Source organism: Gracilinanus agilis, chromosome 4, assembly GCF_016433145.1.
Source record: "Gracilinanus agilis isolate LMUSP501 chromosome 4, AgileGrace, whole genome shotgun sequence".
NCBI classification, from domain to species: Eukaryota; Metazoa; Chordata; class Mammalia; order Didelphimorphia; family Didelphidae; genus Gracilinanus; species Gracilinanus agilis.
In genome coordinates, this window is record NC_058133.1 from 502,159,493 (window position 1) to 502,176,278 (window position 16,786).

At 41.2% G+C, this 16,786-nt stretch overlaps 1 protein-coding gene across 1 annotated transcript; it reads left to right on the plus strand.

Moving 5' to 3' along the window:
- The first annotated feature begins 311 nt into the window (after positions 1–311).
- Positions 312–1,919, plus strand: CCL26 (C-C motif chemokine ligand 26). Its single transcript, XM_044675629.1, has 4 exons — positions 312–384; positions 471–585; positions 1,612–1,699; positions 1,767–1,919. Exons 1-4 carry the CDS (start codon positions 312–314, stop codon positions 1,917–1,919), a joined length of 429 nt encoding a protein of 142 aa, XP_044531564.1.
- The last annotated feature ends 14,867 nt before the right edge of the window (positions 1,920–16,786 follow it).

Genomic DNA, 16,786 nt, shown 5'->3' on the forward strand with positions numbered 1-16,786 from the left:
GAAGCCGAGAAAACGGGCCCCGAGACCATATGCTTTTTATTCCCAGCACTTGCACTGGCTCTGGCATATGGTTCCCCTTTGCCCACTTCCACGCCTTCTTTTTGACTCGGGGAATCTGCTGGCCACTCATACCTGAAAGGGATGGAGCCCTTTAGCTAAGCCGGGGAAAGGAATCACCTCATGCTTTTTTCAACCACAAAATTCTTAGGAAATCTCTTTAGGGAGCTCGTTCCCTAATAAAAAGAATCTCAGCCTCAGGCACGCTGTCAAGCTGGGACAGCGAACACTGAAGGAACAGACACCGAAGAATCATGAAGGCTCCCCGGCTAGTTCTCTGTGTCCTCTTGGTCGGTGTCCTCTGCTCCAAAGTGCAGGCTGCCACACGTAAGGCTCCTCTCCTCGCAGGGCTGGGTGCCAGCGCCAAGGGGGGAGATGGGACATCTCCAGACTCTGTCTGACTTGTTTTTTAGACGGCAGTAACATCCCCCGGTACTGCTGTGAGACGTACAGCCCTCGGCCCATCGCCTGGAAGTTGGTACAGACCTTTGAAGTGACCAAGAGCAGCTGCTCCCTCTCCGCTGTCATGTAAGTATTTCTCCTGGCCTGGAGAATGGGGAAACGGGGGGTTCAGAGGTGCAGGAGAGAACGCAACCTTATGTTCAGGCAGGATGCGTGTCTCTCAGCCTTAGTGTGCCTGACTCATTGATGGACTCATTCTTTCCTATTCCATCTCCAAAATTGATTAGCTGTGTGACAGTGGGCAAGTCACATTCCTTCTCTGTTCCTCTGTTATGCAGAAGCTCCCATATCTGCAAAATGGGGATAAGAATCCTATGATCCCAAGTCACTTAATCTTTCTAAGTTTAGGCCTGGTGGGTGTATCAGTGATGCAGCCCAATCTAGCCTCTGTCCTTAGGGGGCATTTCCAAGAAACTACAGCTATTCCTAGGAAGGTGGCAGGGGGTCTACTATTTCCTCTGGGGTTAGGGTTAAAGTATGTTTTTAAAAAAGTTTTGAATTAATTTTTGTTTTTTGTTTTAAAATTAATATTCAATACTCTAATGATTATATTTAATAAGATTTATTAAAACAAAAAGCTAGAGTAAAGGCAAGGCTCCCAGACCGAGCTAGTGGAGAGGAGAGAGGAAGAGGAGTACAGAACTCATAAAACAGTAGCGTGACCACGCAAACGTGGAGGTACAGGAGAGATTAAAGGGAATTTGGGGAAATACTGAGGGACTTCTGGGGGATGAAGTCCAAAGGTTCAAAATCTCTGTTCATACAATGTGCAAAGTGAATGTATTCTGGGAAGGCTTGGGGGTAGGATGGAGCAGGGATGGGGGACCCTCCTATGGCAATGCAGTCATAGATCATCAGTCTCGAGGTGGAAGAGACCTTAGACCAGTCCAACCCTTTCATTTTACAGAAGGGGAAACTGAGACCTGGGAAGAATAGGTGATTTAGGACTGCAAATCCAGGACAGCTCCCTAAAGGACCATTATGAGCAAAGCATTTGTAAACTGCAAAGCTAAGGCCGTGCCGCCTTGGTGTTGAACCTAGGATGGGAAGGTAGTCAAAAGATGGTGGGTTTTTGTTTTCTTCCACTTATAGATTCACCACCAAAAGAGGACAGAAAGTCTGTGCTGATCCCAAAGCAAAATGGACTCAGAGATACGTGGCTTCCCTGAAATCCCAGAAGGTCCCTACTCAAACTTGAGCCCACACCCAAGGACTCGAGGCTATTGGCAGTCTTGCTTCCTGTTTAGCAGCTCAGCAGCCCCAGTGGAGCCGGAGACCCATTGCCAGAGATAGGCCTGAAGCGTTTGGGTCCGAGACAAGAAGAGAGGAAACTTGTCCAGCAGGTCTTTGACTCTACAGAGGCTGCCTCAGAGGTCCTCCTTCTGGGACTAAAGTTGTAACCTCGTGTATTATAATAAATCTTGTTGGTCTTCAAACCTGTGTGGCCTCCGCTGGGACACCTTTGAAACACGGTACCATGGAAAGAGGGAGGAAGCTGGGGTTCGGGGACCTGCCTTTGTGTGCTGACTCTTCTATTTGCTCACCAGGTTTCCTCATCTGTCAAATGAGTAAGTTTGGCCCAGAGACCCCTTTCAGCTCTAGAGCTGAGATCCTAAATCGTATCACCTCTCCGAGACTCAGTTTCCTCATCTGACAAATGAGGGGGTTGGACTATGGCCCCAGGGGCCCTTCCAGCTTTAGATTCATGATCCTATAATAGTTTTAGGTAGCATTTATAGGACACTTTAAGGTTCGTAAAATACTTCACAGAGGTTATCTCATCACAAGAACATTAGGAAGGGGTTATCATGATCGTTCACATTTGATAGGCAAGGAAACGGAGGCTGAGAAGGTTTAAGTGATTTGTCCAAGATGAAACAGATAGCAGGTAACAAGGCAGGATTGGAACCCAGGTCAAATTTGGCCTCAGACACTTACTATTTGGGTGACCCTGGGCAAATCATCTATCCTTGTTTGCCTCGGTTTCCTCATCTATAAAATGAGCTAGAGAAGGAGGTGGCAAACCACTCTGGTATCTTTGCCAAGAAAACTCCAAATAGAGCCATGAAGAATCAGGCATAACTGAAAAACAACTAAATGACAACAACAGTATTCGCTGTCCCATTGAGCTGCCTTCTTACGACGAAAGGAAAGGGAAGACAGACTTCTCAATAAAATGCAACAAAATGTTCTTTTTAAGGACCAGCTCTGTTAGACGGCAGAAATACAAAGGCAAATGGGAAACAGCATTGCCCTCGAGGAGCTAAAGATCAAAAGTGGGAGCCAAAAAATATTCTAAATCAATTAATTAAATAAATTTTTTTAAAAGTGGGAGCCAGACCTCTCTAGATACTTGTAGCCAGAGAACTCCTGGGAGAGACACCAGGTAACCTTGGTGGGAAGGCTTCTGGGGCATCTGAAGGAGATCAGGAAGTATTGGAGGCTGAAGAAGATGGTGGAGCTGAGCTTTGAAGGAAACCAGGAATTCTAAGACTTTTTGTGGGTGTAAATCATGACTTCCCAAAGGCTCCTCCAGAGACAAGTCACAGCTTCCTCTTCAGAGACCAGAAAGGGGGCTGGGTTTGGAGTGGGGGAAAATCAGATTCACATCCAATCCCTGCTACTAATTGCAACATCTGGGCAGTTATTTCCCCTGTCCGGATCTCAGCTTCTTTCTCTGTAAAATGAGGGAGTTGGGCACAAGTCCCATACGATCAAAGCCTGAAAGAAAAGGCCCCTATAGGCCCAAACTATTCATATTAGCTCTTCTTGTGGTAGAAAACCACTTCACAGGTGAGGAGCCTGCGGCCCAGATACATGAAGGATTTACCCAGGAGCACACAGAGCTAAGATCCAAATGCAGGTCCGTCCTCCGATTCCAAATCCCGAGTCCCTTCTAGCTGTCTCCCCCGGCTAGGCTTTTAGGGCCCAATGGGAACCCTAGGACTGAGTCTGGCTCAGGAGAACCCTGGGTAATTCTACCAACCTAAGGAGGCAAAAGTCTGTCCCCCGTGGGGGACGCAGAGCTATAACGAGGGCATGGTGAAGGGGACTTTGTTCTAGAGCACTAATATAGGGAAGGGGTGCTTTATCACCACAGTGGTCTTCTGGATTCCCCATGCTTGGCGTCCTGGCACATCTCAAAGATCTCTCCAAAGGTCCATCCACATATATCCACACTCCATCGTCTCCCAGCCCACCCCACCTGTCTCCACCTGACTTCAGCCCTGGAATTTGCCCTGGGTAGCAGGTATCTTACTTATACTGCTGAGGAGGGGAGAAACCAGCCGGGGTGAGTGAGGAATGGGGAAGGAGGTCAAATCTCTGCCTACAAGGTTATAGGAAAAGTATGGAAAGAACATTGGCCTGGAAATCAGAGACCTAAATTCACATCCCACTTGGCAGCTACGTGCCACAGTGGATAGAGCATTGGGCTTAGACTCAGGAAGTCCTGATCACAAATTTGGCCTCAGACACTACCAGCTATGTGACCCTAGCAAATGACTTAACCTTTATTGCCTCAGTTTTCTCATCTATAAGATGGAGATAATATAGGACCTACCCTCCAGGATTGTCATAAGGATCAAATAAGATAATAATTGTAAGGTACTTTGCAAACCTTAAAATGCTATATAGCATTGTCTCCTCTATAGCAAACACTCAGAACAATAAAAACTTGGTATATCTTTATCTGTTGACAAAACCCATTACAAAAACATACAAACAACAAATGAATCTATTTTTTTAACCCTTAACTTCCCCTTAGAATCAATATTGATTCTAAGGAAGAAGAGTGGTAAGGGTTAGGCATTGGGGGTTAAGTGACTTTCCTAAGGTCACGTAGCTAGGAGATGCCTGAGGCCACATTTGAATCCAGGACCTCCGAATTTCCAGGCTTGGGCATCTCAATCCACTGAGCTACCTAGCTGTCCCCAAATGAATCAAATTTTAAAAGAACTAGAAACTGTTGAGAGCAAACAATTCACTGGGTAGTGAAGATGCAGGGAGAGAGGACGTAGAGTTTCAAACATTTATTAAGCACCTACTATGTTCCAGTTTTACACTAAAAGCTGGGGATACAAAGAAAGCCCATATTTTAATAGGGTAAACAAGGTGGAAAGCAGCAGGTATAAATAAGGCAGGTATACAGGATGAATTAGAGATAAATGAGAGGGGAGGCACTGGGGATCAGGAAAGGCTTCCAATAAAAGATAGGATTTTAGTGGAAGCTTGAAGAAAGCCAGGAAAGCCAGGAAGCAGAGATAAGAAAGGAGAAAATTCCAGAGATGGGAGGCAGTCAGTGCAAAGGCATGAAATTGGAAGATAGTATCTTCTTTGAGGAACTACAAAGAGGCCAGTATCTGTCGATCACAAAATAAGTAGAGGAGAGAAAATTGGAAGAAGACTGGAAAAGTAGGAAGGGCCCAGGTGGCAAAAGGCTTTCAAAATCAAACATCATTTCCTGTTTTATTATGAAGGAATTAGAGAGTTTACTGGATGGGGAAAGACAAGGACAGACTTGCCAGTTAGGAAGCGAGCCAAGGGAAGAGAGAAGGGAGAGAGACTTGAAGTAGGCATGAAGATACAATGACTAATTCCCAGAGCCCAATGAGGCAGGTACCATCTGGATGGGCAGACCAGAACTCCAATTGCTCTGGTACTGTGGTCTTTTGAGGATAGCACCACCTTTTCCTTGCAATCAGCCTCCCCCCTTTATGTGCTTCCACGTCTGGGTTCTTCCTTCTCTGGGAAGTTCAAAAGTTCCTGGGTTTTGCTGGTCCCTTGTGGCGCCACCTCCTATGATTCTTCTGTCTATCCTGCAAATATGGGGCAGAGGAGGGGGAACCCCAACTCCTATGTATACAGGGGCAGAGGAGGGGGAACCCCAACTCCTATGTAAACAGTTAACATCTAGTGTAAGGTAGAAAAAACACAATCCCTTATGTGTACATAAGAAAGAGTTCACATTTATAGAGCCCTCTGAGATTTGCCAAGTATTTTACAGACATCGTGTCGTCCGAGTCTCTCAGTATAAGAGAGATGCTATTATTATTACTATTTTGTTGATGAGGAGATGAGGTTCAGAGATCTCTGACTGTGATTTGCCAATATCACACAGCGAGGAAGTTTTCGAGGTGGGATTTGAACCCACTTTTTCATCTCCCAATCCAGCACTCGATCCAATTGCAATGATTGCAATTTCCAGTCATCTCATCAAGAAGATCTCCTTCTTCTGGACACACTTTGGTTTCTCTGGAACCTCTTCAGTGTGAGGCCCAGCAGTGAATAAAATATCCAAGATTTAATCTGATCTGGCAAAGACTCCAGGATCTAGCTTTTCCTGAATTCCAGACTTCTTCAAAAAAAAGCAAACAATTGCATTAGATTTTTTGGAAGACTGGACACAGGACTGGTCCAAAATGACCTTATGGTCTCCTAATATTTGCTCACTTCTCTTTCCCCAGAAATAGCTATTAACCCCAATGACCCACCATAGTAGTTATATAACTGCCTAGAAAACACACACACACACACACACACACACACACACACACAAACACACACCCCTAAAGGAGGAAATTGAACACTAGTTAAATTGTCTCTTTGTTCATGTTGGCTCATTAATTCAGAATCACAAGATTTCAGAGCTGGAAGGGACCTCAAGAGCCATCTTGTCAATTCAATTCATTCTACATTTTAGAATTTACAACAGTCAAGTATTGATTCATCCTTTGCTTGAGTAGTCCCACAAGGAAAGGGACCGTACTCTTCATTGGAGCTTAATTATTAGTAAGGCAGCTAGGTTGCCCAGTGGATAGAGCACTTGGCCTGGAGTGAGGAAGATATCTTTCTGAGTTCAAATCTGGCCTCAAACACTTACTAGCTAGGTGACCTTAGGCAAGTCACTTCACTCTGTTTGCCTCAGTTTCTTAATCTGTAAAATGAACTAGAAAAGGAAATGGCAAACCACTTCAGTATCTTTGCCCAGAAAAACCCCAAATGGGGTCACAAAGAGTTGGACATGCCCCAAATGACTAAACAACAACAATTATTAGTGGTTTTTTTCCTCCTTCCAATGAACCTACTAACTTGATTCAGCCCAGAACACTAACAATTATTATCTTTATTTTACAAATGGAGAAACCAAAGCCAAGAAAGTTAGAAAGGATTTACAAGTCATCTAGTCCAACCTCCTACTCAGTACAAGAACTCAGCCTTTCCTTGAAGGCCTCCAATGAGAGGACACCCAAAATCTTTTACAATAGACCATTTTGCATCAGTTCTGGTATGTCTTTCTAAGTTTCTCTGAATTCATCACTTCATCACTCATCATTTCTAATGGCACAATCATAATCTCTTACATTCAAATATCACAACTTGTCAAGTCACTCCCCAGTTAATCGACACCCACTTTTGTTTCTAGTTCTAGAAATACTTTCGTTTTCATGGTGAAATAAGGCTATTTCACCTAGACTGGACCTAGACTGATGGTAGTCCAGTAAAGTACTCTGGTCTGTCTGTAACAGGCAGTAGGCCAATCTGATAGGCCTCTCCGCGGGAATGACAGTAACATGCGATCTAACTGCTATTAATCTTGTAAAAATAGTAGCTTGATTTATTAAAATAGTTCAACACAGGGAAAGGATGGAGGGCCAGAGAGCGGAGTCCCTAACACTAGGTCTCTAATTCTCCTCCCTCCAATCTATGGGGCTCTCATGAACCCCTCTTCTGATCTTGAGGCTCCCTGTCCTACTCTAACTGTCTAGAACCCTCTCCCCAAACCCTATCTAGTTTCCTGACCTACTGGACCTCCAAATATTGATGATGGACGAATTATAGTTCAGCAGGAATAGATAGGGGTGAGGCAGATGATGAAGTCCCCCTGGTGGGCTCAGTCAAATATGGCCTCAACCACATCTCCAGGCAGACTCTGAGCACTGGTTGGCTTCATCTCAACAAGATGAAATCTCTTGGGCTCCTGGAACACGGGAACTGGTTGATGGGAACAGAAGAAATCTGAGTGGATAGGATCTCTCTCTTGGAGATAAGATGGTTGATGGAAGAATCCCAGGATCAGAGCAAAATGGTTTCCCCCAGAAAGTCAGGTCACCAACAGCAGGAAGTGCTCCCTCCAAACTCTCAAGGAGACAGGAACACTCCCCCCAATTGTCTCTGTGAGTTTCTTTATATCCTTTCCCCACTCTTTTTGGAATTTCTCCTATTCAGTTCTGTGTGTGAGTCAACCCAGCTCTGCAAAGTCAAACACAAACCTTTGCAAAAGCTTTTCCCTTATTCTCTATCTCTCTCATTGGATTCTTTCCATTTTTCTGATATCTTTATGGTATCTCTGGGTCAAAGGGCAGACAAAATGAGTATCTTGGGATATAGTTATAAATCACTTTCCAGAATGGTTGGACCAATTCATAACATCATACATGAAGGTGCCTGTACTTCTACAGTCCTTGTGACTATTGTCATTTTCCTTTTTTGGTTATTTTTACCAATTTGATGACTATGAAGTAGAACCTCAAAGTTGCTTTAATTTGCATTTTTCTTATTAGTGATTTATAAGTGGTTGTTGTTTTCTAACATGGTCATTGGTAGCTTATATTTCTTCTTTAGGGAGTAGTCTGTTCATATCCTTTGACTATTTGTCTATAAAAAAAAACCCTTTATCTTTTGTCTTAGAATCAGTACTGAGTATCATTTTCAAGGCAGAAGAGTGGTAAGGGCTAGGCAATGGGATTTAAATGATTTGCCCAGGGTCACACAGCTAGGAAGTTCAAGAATCTGGCTCCCTATTTACTCAGTCACTTAGCTGTCCCTGATTATTTATCTATTGGATATGGCTCTTGTTCTAATAAATGGGACTATATGATGGCAAAAATCTCCAAGTCACTCCGATGGAGGTCCCAGGAAAACCTTCAATGTGGACAGCAGGTATGGTCTAGTCAGGCATTGTCTTCTTGTTCTAGCCATGGAACATCCGCTTAAGCCAGTCCTTTTGCCAAGGAGTATGTTATTCTGTTGGAACAAGGGTTTGCTGATTTCCCAGGTTATATACATAAGGACCATCTTTATACTGCTAGAACAACATAGTTGTTACCTGATTTACTTTTCCCAGATCTGAAACAAGAATGCTAGACATTGTGGTACAAGGGAAAGAACCCAGCATTTGGAGTTTTGAAGACATGGGTTTGAATCTTAGCCATTTGTGTGCTAGGTGTAGCCTTGGGCACACTTGATATATTGTTTAGTTTTGCTGAACCACTTTCCTTCCTCCATTTACTTGTTCTGTGTTTTAGGTAATGGCTCCCTCAGTAGGGGAGAAGGAAAAGATCTATTTGGAATGAATGTGACATAAAAACAGAAGATATCAATAATTTTTAAAAATACAGACTTAGGGGAATAAGAAAGATGCTTTGACATTAGAGAAAGGTACATGTCCCAATCTCCAAAAATGGGAAGAGAATAGTGTCTACAAATTATAATCTGAGAAGCTTGATTTCAATTTCTGGGGAAATGGAAGATTTTATTATTATTAATGAGATGTAGGGAGTGATCTATGGATTCTTTCAATATCTATTTTCCCCTCTTGTTCAAGAATATCAGGACAGTTTTCTTGAATAATTTCTTGTAATATGATTTCAAGAATTTTTTTGTTCCAGGCTTTCAGGTAGACCAATAATTCTCAAATTGTCTCTCCTGGATCTGTTTTCCAGGTCAATAATATATTGCATGCTTCCTTCTATTTTCTCATTCTTCTGATTTTGCTTTATCTTTTAGTTTTGATTTTGTGTTATCATTTTGCTGTCTCATGAGATCATTAGCCTCTACTTGCCAAATTCTAGTCTTTAAAGATTGATTTTCAGCTATGATCTTTTGATTTTCCTTTTCAGTTTGGTCTATCCTGCTTTTCATGGCTTCCAGCAGGTCAATTCTGGTCTCCAAATTGCTTATTACTTCATTTGATTTCTGTGCCACTTTTTCCATATGAGCAATTTTGTCTTTTAAGCTGTTATTTTCTTTTTCTATTACTTTCATTTCTTTTCTCCATTTTCCCTTTTTCTTTCTTACTTGATTCTTGAACTCTTTTTTGAGTTCCTCCAGAGCTTATCACCAATTTCCATTTTGGGGGGAAAGTTTGGATGTGTTTGCTTGTTTTTCACTTTCTGTGTTGCTTCTGTATTTTGCTCTTTTTCTCCATAGAAATTATACAGGATAAAGAGCTTTTTTATGCTGTTGCTTATTCCTTTTGCCACTAGTGGATTAGGGTTCCTGTATGTTGGTGGTGGTTGCTTTCTTAGCTTCTGTCTCATAGGGCTTTGTCTTGGTAGCATCTTCCCTTCCCTGTCAGAAGCCTTAGTGAGGGCAGGTAGATCTGTGATGTTCTTTGTTTAGTGTGAACTTTAAAGTGTTTTGCCCTGAGGCTATCTTTCCAGTCCCTGATGCCTTGGTTATGGCCAATGATCACTGCCAAGGCTTAGTACTGCCCTCAGAGGTAAGTCTGTGGTGTTTTCAGCCAGCCCCCGAGAATTTAGAGATTTTCCCAGCCCTCACTCTAACTCTGGCATGATAGATGGTGTGGGGGAGGATTGATCAGCTTGTGCTTTGATTAGTGTAGTTTTTTCCCTTTTATAGCATGGCAATTTCCATTCACTGCCTACCTTTAATGCTGTATTCAGTGGGAGAGTCCCTTTACTCATCTGATTTTGATTTCTGTCTTTTTGAGACTCTTTGTAATGATTGGTTGGAAGGAGATTTAGAAGGGTCCAGCTACTATGCCACCATCTTGACTCTGCCCCTTTATTGTAATGGAGGTTTGGAGGGATGTTAACTATTATTATTTGTGAGTTCACACTGGGGTGAGAGAGACAGGAATGACTGATGGACAGGACCAAACAGGATAGGGAGACCAGGGTTTAGTACCAAGGAGTTAACTGTCAACAGAAATGGCAGTTAGGCCAACAGTCACTCAGCCCCCTAGGCAAGGACCTATGGAACCAGCAGGCAAAAGGTAAAAGTTTATAACAGTTTTAATTGAGGGAAACAATAATAAATGATGGGTTAAGGGATTCTACACTAATAAGCTAAGGGCAGACCACAGGGGCAGGAGAAGGACTTGACTACACTAAACTAAGACCTAAGCCAGGCAGGACCCAGAGAATAACAGGCCTGGAGTGGGAATCCTCACAGTAGAGTCCAGAGATGTTTTCAGGAAGCCAAGAACCAATTCCTCCAGAACTGATGGTCCAAAGCAGCCCAGTAGGGAGAGGAGCCTGCAAGCTATCCACCAGATCACAGATCACTCCCTACTCAGTGCTGTTATGCAGTATAGATGTCCTCTGCTTCCAACCTTCACCACACTCCAGGATCCTAGGGAATCAGGGTGCAACTCCACAAGCTCTGAGGTCTCCCAGGGAATCAGTTACTGCTTGTAACTCCCACCATGGAGTCCTTCTCAGAGAGTGCCAGCCACTTCCTGCTTCCCCATTCCATGTGGAATTCTCCAGCCCTTCCTGCTAGGTCCACATTAACTATATATAAACTAATACCTAAATAATCCTCACAACACTATTAATGAGATGATTAATAAATATCTAGGAAAAGAAACAATGAGCACAAAGAGGCAAAATAATTTTATCAAGAATAGGTTATACTAGACTTATTTCCTTTTTGGATAGAATTTGACTATTAGAACAGAAGACTGTAAATACTTTCCCTAGATTTTATCTAAGCATTTGATAAAGTTTCTATTCTTGTGAACAACAGAGAGGGATGTAAATTAGATAAGGGTAGGTGAATTTAGAACTGGTAAACTGCCCAGACTCAAAGCATAATAATTAATGGTTCAGTGTTTACTTGGAGGATGAGAGCCAAAATGACAGAGTATAGGCAACAGTCCAGCTGAACTCTTCCAACTTTCTCCTCAAAAGAACTTCAAAATAACTCTTTAAATCAAATTTTGGAGCTACAGAGACAATGAGATTTTAGAAGAAGACATTTTTCCCACTTACGAAAACTTGGGACATTGGCAGTTTCAGGAACTCTCAGCCCAGAGGTGGTGAGGGGGTCAGATTACCATTCAGAAAGAAATTATACAATACCCTTTATTAGTTCTGGGTGCAGCTGGTGTTGACTGGCAATTCCATTGTCCATACGCAGTTCTGGGTCTTAGTTCCAGGGAGAGAGTAGTGCTTGTGATCAGTCACAAGGGAGTAGGGGCACTGGTCACAGATCCAGGGCCAATAGGAGTATTATCACCTATGACTGAAGGAGAACAGAAGGGCTGGTCACAGTTCCAGGACCAAAAAGAGTACTAATATTTGTGGCTGCAGGGGAACAGGGCATCTTCCTGGATAAAAACCAGAGCACATTCCAGGAGGGCAGTGATCACTCCTCTCCCTGGATCATACCACCTTGGAAGCACAGAAAACCTACAGACCCCCAAAAACTAGCTCTGAAAAAGCAGCATGAAAAATCCTAAAGCTTGGTACCATATCTTCCCACACCCAGGTGAGTAGATCTCAATTTTACCATAAAGTTCAACATCAAGAAATATACTAGAAAAATAAGCAAACAACAACAAAAAAAGAATTAACCATTAAAAAGCTATTATGGTAGCAGGGAAGATGAAGGCATAAACTCAAAAGACAACTATGTAAAAACAGGTCCAAACAAAAACTTAAAGAACGCAAAGCCCAATAAGAATTCCTGGAAGAGTTAAAGAAAGAGATAAATGTGGTAGAGGAAACATTGGGGAAAGGAATGACAGTATGCAAGTAAATTATGAAAAGAGAATTAACAGCTTGGTAAAAGAGGCACAAAAAATACTGATAAAAGTAACACCACCTCAAAAAACAGAATTGGTCTAGTGGTGAAAGAGGTATAAATATTCACTGAAGAACAGAATTTCCAAAAAAGCAGAATAGGCAAAATTGGAAAGGCTACAGAAGTTCACTGAAGAAAATAATTCCTTAAAAAATGAAATTGAGTAACTATAAACTGATGATTCCATGAGACATCAAAATATCAGTCAAAAGAATGAAAAAAGAAGAAAATGTAAAATATCTCATCAGAAAAACAACTGACCTAGAAAATTGAAAGAATGCTCATCAATTAGGGCAGGGGTCAGCAACGTATGGTTCTCGAGCCATATCTGGCTCCAACTCCCGACCTGCCAGTCCGGGCAGAGCCCCAGGATGTGCCCCAGGGGGCCCTTCAGCCCCCGCCCCATATTCCAGCACCTTCCACCTCCATCCTCCTCCTTCCACAGGTGTTTATGGCTCTCATGACCAAAAAGGTTGCCGACCGTTGAATTAGAGAATGGTTGAACAAGTTGTGACATATATTTGTGATGGAGTGCTATTGTGCTCTAAGAAATGAGGAGAAGGATGGATTTGAGGAGAAAAGTACTGCAAGACCTATATGAACAAAAGCAGAAACAGGAGATCATTGTGCATAATAAAAAAATGTGATGATAATGAACTGTGAAAGACTTGACTACTCTGATTTACAATGATCTGAGATAATTCTACGTATTACATGATGAAAAAAGCTATTCACCTCCAGAGAGAGAACTGGATTCTGAGTGCAAATTAAAGTATAATTTTCTTGTTTCCTTCCTTCCTGGCCAGTATGAAAATGTATTTTTTCATAATTTCGCATGTATAATTAATTGACCTAATTTTGCTTGCCTTCTCAATGGGTTGGAGAAGGGTGGAATGGAAGGACAGAATTTGAAACTCAAAATTCAAAAAATCTCTAATGGGGTCATGAAGAGTCAAGACATGACTGAAATGACTGAACAATAAATAACATACATGAAAGTCAGTTGGTGAACTCAATACTTTTAGACAAAGGAAAAGATCATCAGGTTCTGTGCATGTAGTCCCAGGCTGGGAGCCATCACAGTCCTCTGACTGCATATCTTACCCCGACCCTGTGAATAATTCTGCTACTAGAAGATAATATGCCAGCAAGTCAATACCACTGGGAACAAGTTACAATTAAGCCAAGTTCTCTTCACAAGAGATTCTTGGCCTTGGTCTAGGAAACCAGAGTAGAGTCCCCAATAGAAAAGTGATCAAAATGCAGCAAGATGGTTCAGTGGATAGAGCTAGGCTTGTAGATGGGAGGTCCTGGGTTCAAATTTGAACTCAGTACTTCCTAGCTGTGTCTCACCAGGCAAGTCACTTAACCCCAATTGCATTGCTCTTCCCTCTCTTCTGCTTTGGAACTGATACTTAATATTGATTCTAAGATAGAAGGGTTTAAGAAAAAAAGAGAGAAAGCAAGCAAAAGACGTGAACAATTGGTTTTCAAAACAACAACAACAAATTCAAGAGCTCAGTAACCACATTTTTTAAATGTCTCAATTCACTAATAAGAGTAGAAGTGCAAAAACGATATTGTACCCATCATAGGATCAGAGATTTCAAGAAATCTTAGGCATCATTGAGGTCAACCTGCTCATTTTACCGGTAAGAAAACTGAGACCCAGAAGGATGAAATGACTTGCCTAGGGTTGTAAAGCAGAGGCAGATTTCACATCCTACTCCACCGACTTCAAATCTTGTGCTTTATCCACTGTACCATCCTGTTTTCCCAAGATAGATTGGGAAAGATGACAAAAGATGAAAATGATAGATGTTGGCAATCCTATGGGAAAACAGGTGAATTCCCAGTACCACTTGTGGGAAGGAAGCTATTTAGGGGATCTTGATCACGAGGACACTGAATTGGCCTAAGGGTTCCAGAAAACAACTTAGAATTATATTAAAAGAAATAAATAAACTATAAATACCCTTGGATTCCATCAGAATACTCGTAGGTATATGGCCCAAGGAAGTCAAAGATGGAGAGAAAGTTCTCCTTCATACAAAAATAGTCATATCAGCATTTTTGTAGTTGCATAGAACTGGAAGGAGAAAAGTGCCTAATGATTAGGGAGTGACTGAACAAATTCAGGCTATGATGTTATAGGATATCATATGATAAACTATGGGATGTAGGATCATAGATTTAGAACTGGAAACAACTCAGAAATCATTGGTCCAACCCCTTCATTTTATAATGGACAAAACTGAGGTCAGGCAACTCACCCAAGATCTTATAGCTAGTGAATGGCAAAGTCCAGATTTGAACCCAGGTCCTCACATCTGCTTCCTCTATACCAATATCATGAAATATTTTCTTGCCATAAAAAGTGAGAGCACATTGCATCAACTTTCAGATATGGTGACTCACTATGCCAAACTCTTTTCTCCCTTTTTCATGCATTTTCTTTACAAAGAACCATTATAAGGGATGACTCAGTGGTTGTGTAAGAGGGATATATATATATATATATATGTGTGTGTGTGTGTGTGTGTGTGTGTGTGTGTATGTATATATATATATATATATATACACAAATGAAAGTGCTGTAGGAACAAAATTCATCAATTTAAAAAATTAGAAGGAAAGCAATAGAGAATATGAAGAAGTCAGAGAGACTTCTGTGAATTAGTATAGAGAGAAATAAGCAGAACCAAGTGAGAGTAATGTAGAGAAAGCGTTATAAGACTTCCAAACTTTGATTTGTGCAGGGGCCAATGGTGACTTCAGAGGGCAGGCAAGGAAGTATGTGTGCCACCTCTCTACAAAAAAGTGATGGGTTAATGGTGTGACTAAGCTTGTTAAAAGGGGTGTCAGAAGGAGCATCCTAAAAAATTAAGGTGTCATTTTAAAAAAAGGAAAAAAGAGGAGTCCTACCAAATTCCTTTTATGACACAAATATGGTACTGATTCCAAAGCCAGGGAGACCAAAAACAGAGAAAGAAAACTACAGACCAATCTCCCTAATGAACATAGATGCAAAAAACTTAAATAGAATATTAGAAAAGAGACTCCAACAAGTAATTAAGAAGATCATCCACCATGATCAGGTGGGATTTATACCAGGAATGCAAGGATGGTTCAACATTAGGAAAACCATCCACATAATTGACCATATCAACAGTCTAAGAAACAAAAATCACATGATTATCTCAATAGATGCTGAAAAAGCCTTTGACAAAATGCAATATACATTCCCATTGAAAACACTAGAAAGTATAGGGATAGAAGGGCCTTTCCTCAAAATAGTAAACAGTATATACCTAAAACCATCAACAAACATCATATGCAATGGGGATAAATTAGAAGCCTTTCCAATAAGATCAGGAGTGAAACAAGGATGCCCATTATCACCTCTATTATTTAACATTGTACTAGAAACACTAGCAGTTGCAATTAGAGAAGAAAAAGAAATTGAAGGTATCAAAATAGGCAATGAGGAGACTAAGCTATCACTCTTTGCAGATGATATGATGGTCTACTTAAAAAATCCTAGAGAATCAACTAAGAAGCTTGTAGAAATAATCAACAACTTTAGCAAAGTTGCAGGATACAAAATAAATGCACATAAATCATCAGCATTTCTATACATTTCCAACACACTAGAGCAGCAAGAGGTAGAAAGAGAAACACCATTTAAAATCACCCTAGACAATATAAAATACTTGGGAATCTATCTACCAAAACTAACACAGCAATTATACAAAAACAACTACAAAACACTTTCCAAACAAATAAAACTGAATCTAAACAATTGGAAAGCCATTGATTGCTCATGGGTAGGTCGAGCTAACATAATAAAAATGACAATTCTACCCAAATTAATTTACCTATTTAGCGCCATACCTATCAAACTACCAAAAAACTTCTTTACTGAATTAGAAAAAACTATAACAAATTTCATTTGGAATAACAAAAGATCAAGAATATCAAGGGAAATAATGAAAAAAATGTGAAGGAAGGGGGCCTGGCAGTACCAGATATTAAACTATACTATAAAGCAGCAGTCATCAAAACAATATGGTACTGGCTAAGAGATAGAGAGGAGGATCAGTGGAATAGACTTGGGGCAAATGACATCAGCAAGACAGTGTATGATAAAACCAAAGAGCCCAACTTTTGGGACATGAATCCACTATTTGACAAAAACTGCTGGGAAATTTGGAAAACAATATGGGAGAGATTAGTTTTAGATCAACACCTCACACCCTACACCAAGATAAATTCAGAATGGGTGAATGACTTGAATATAAAGAGGGAAACTATAAACAAGTTATGTGAACACAAAATAGTATACTTGTCAGATCTCTGGGAAAGGAAAGACTTTAAAACCAAGCAAGAGTTAGAGAAAATTACAAAATGTAAATTAAATGGTTTTGATTATATT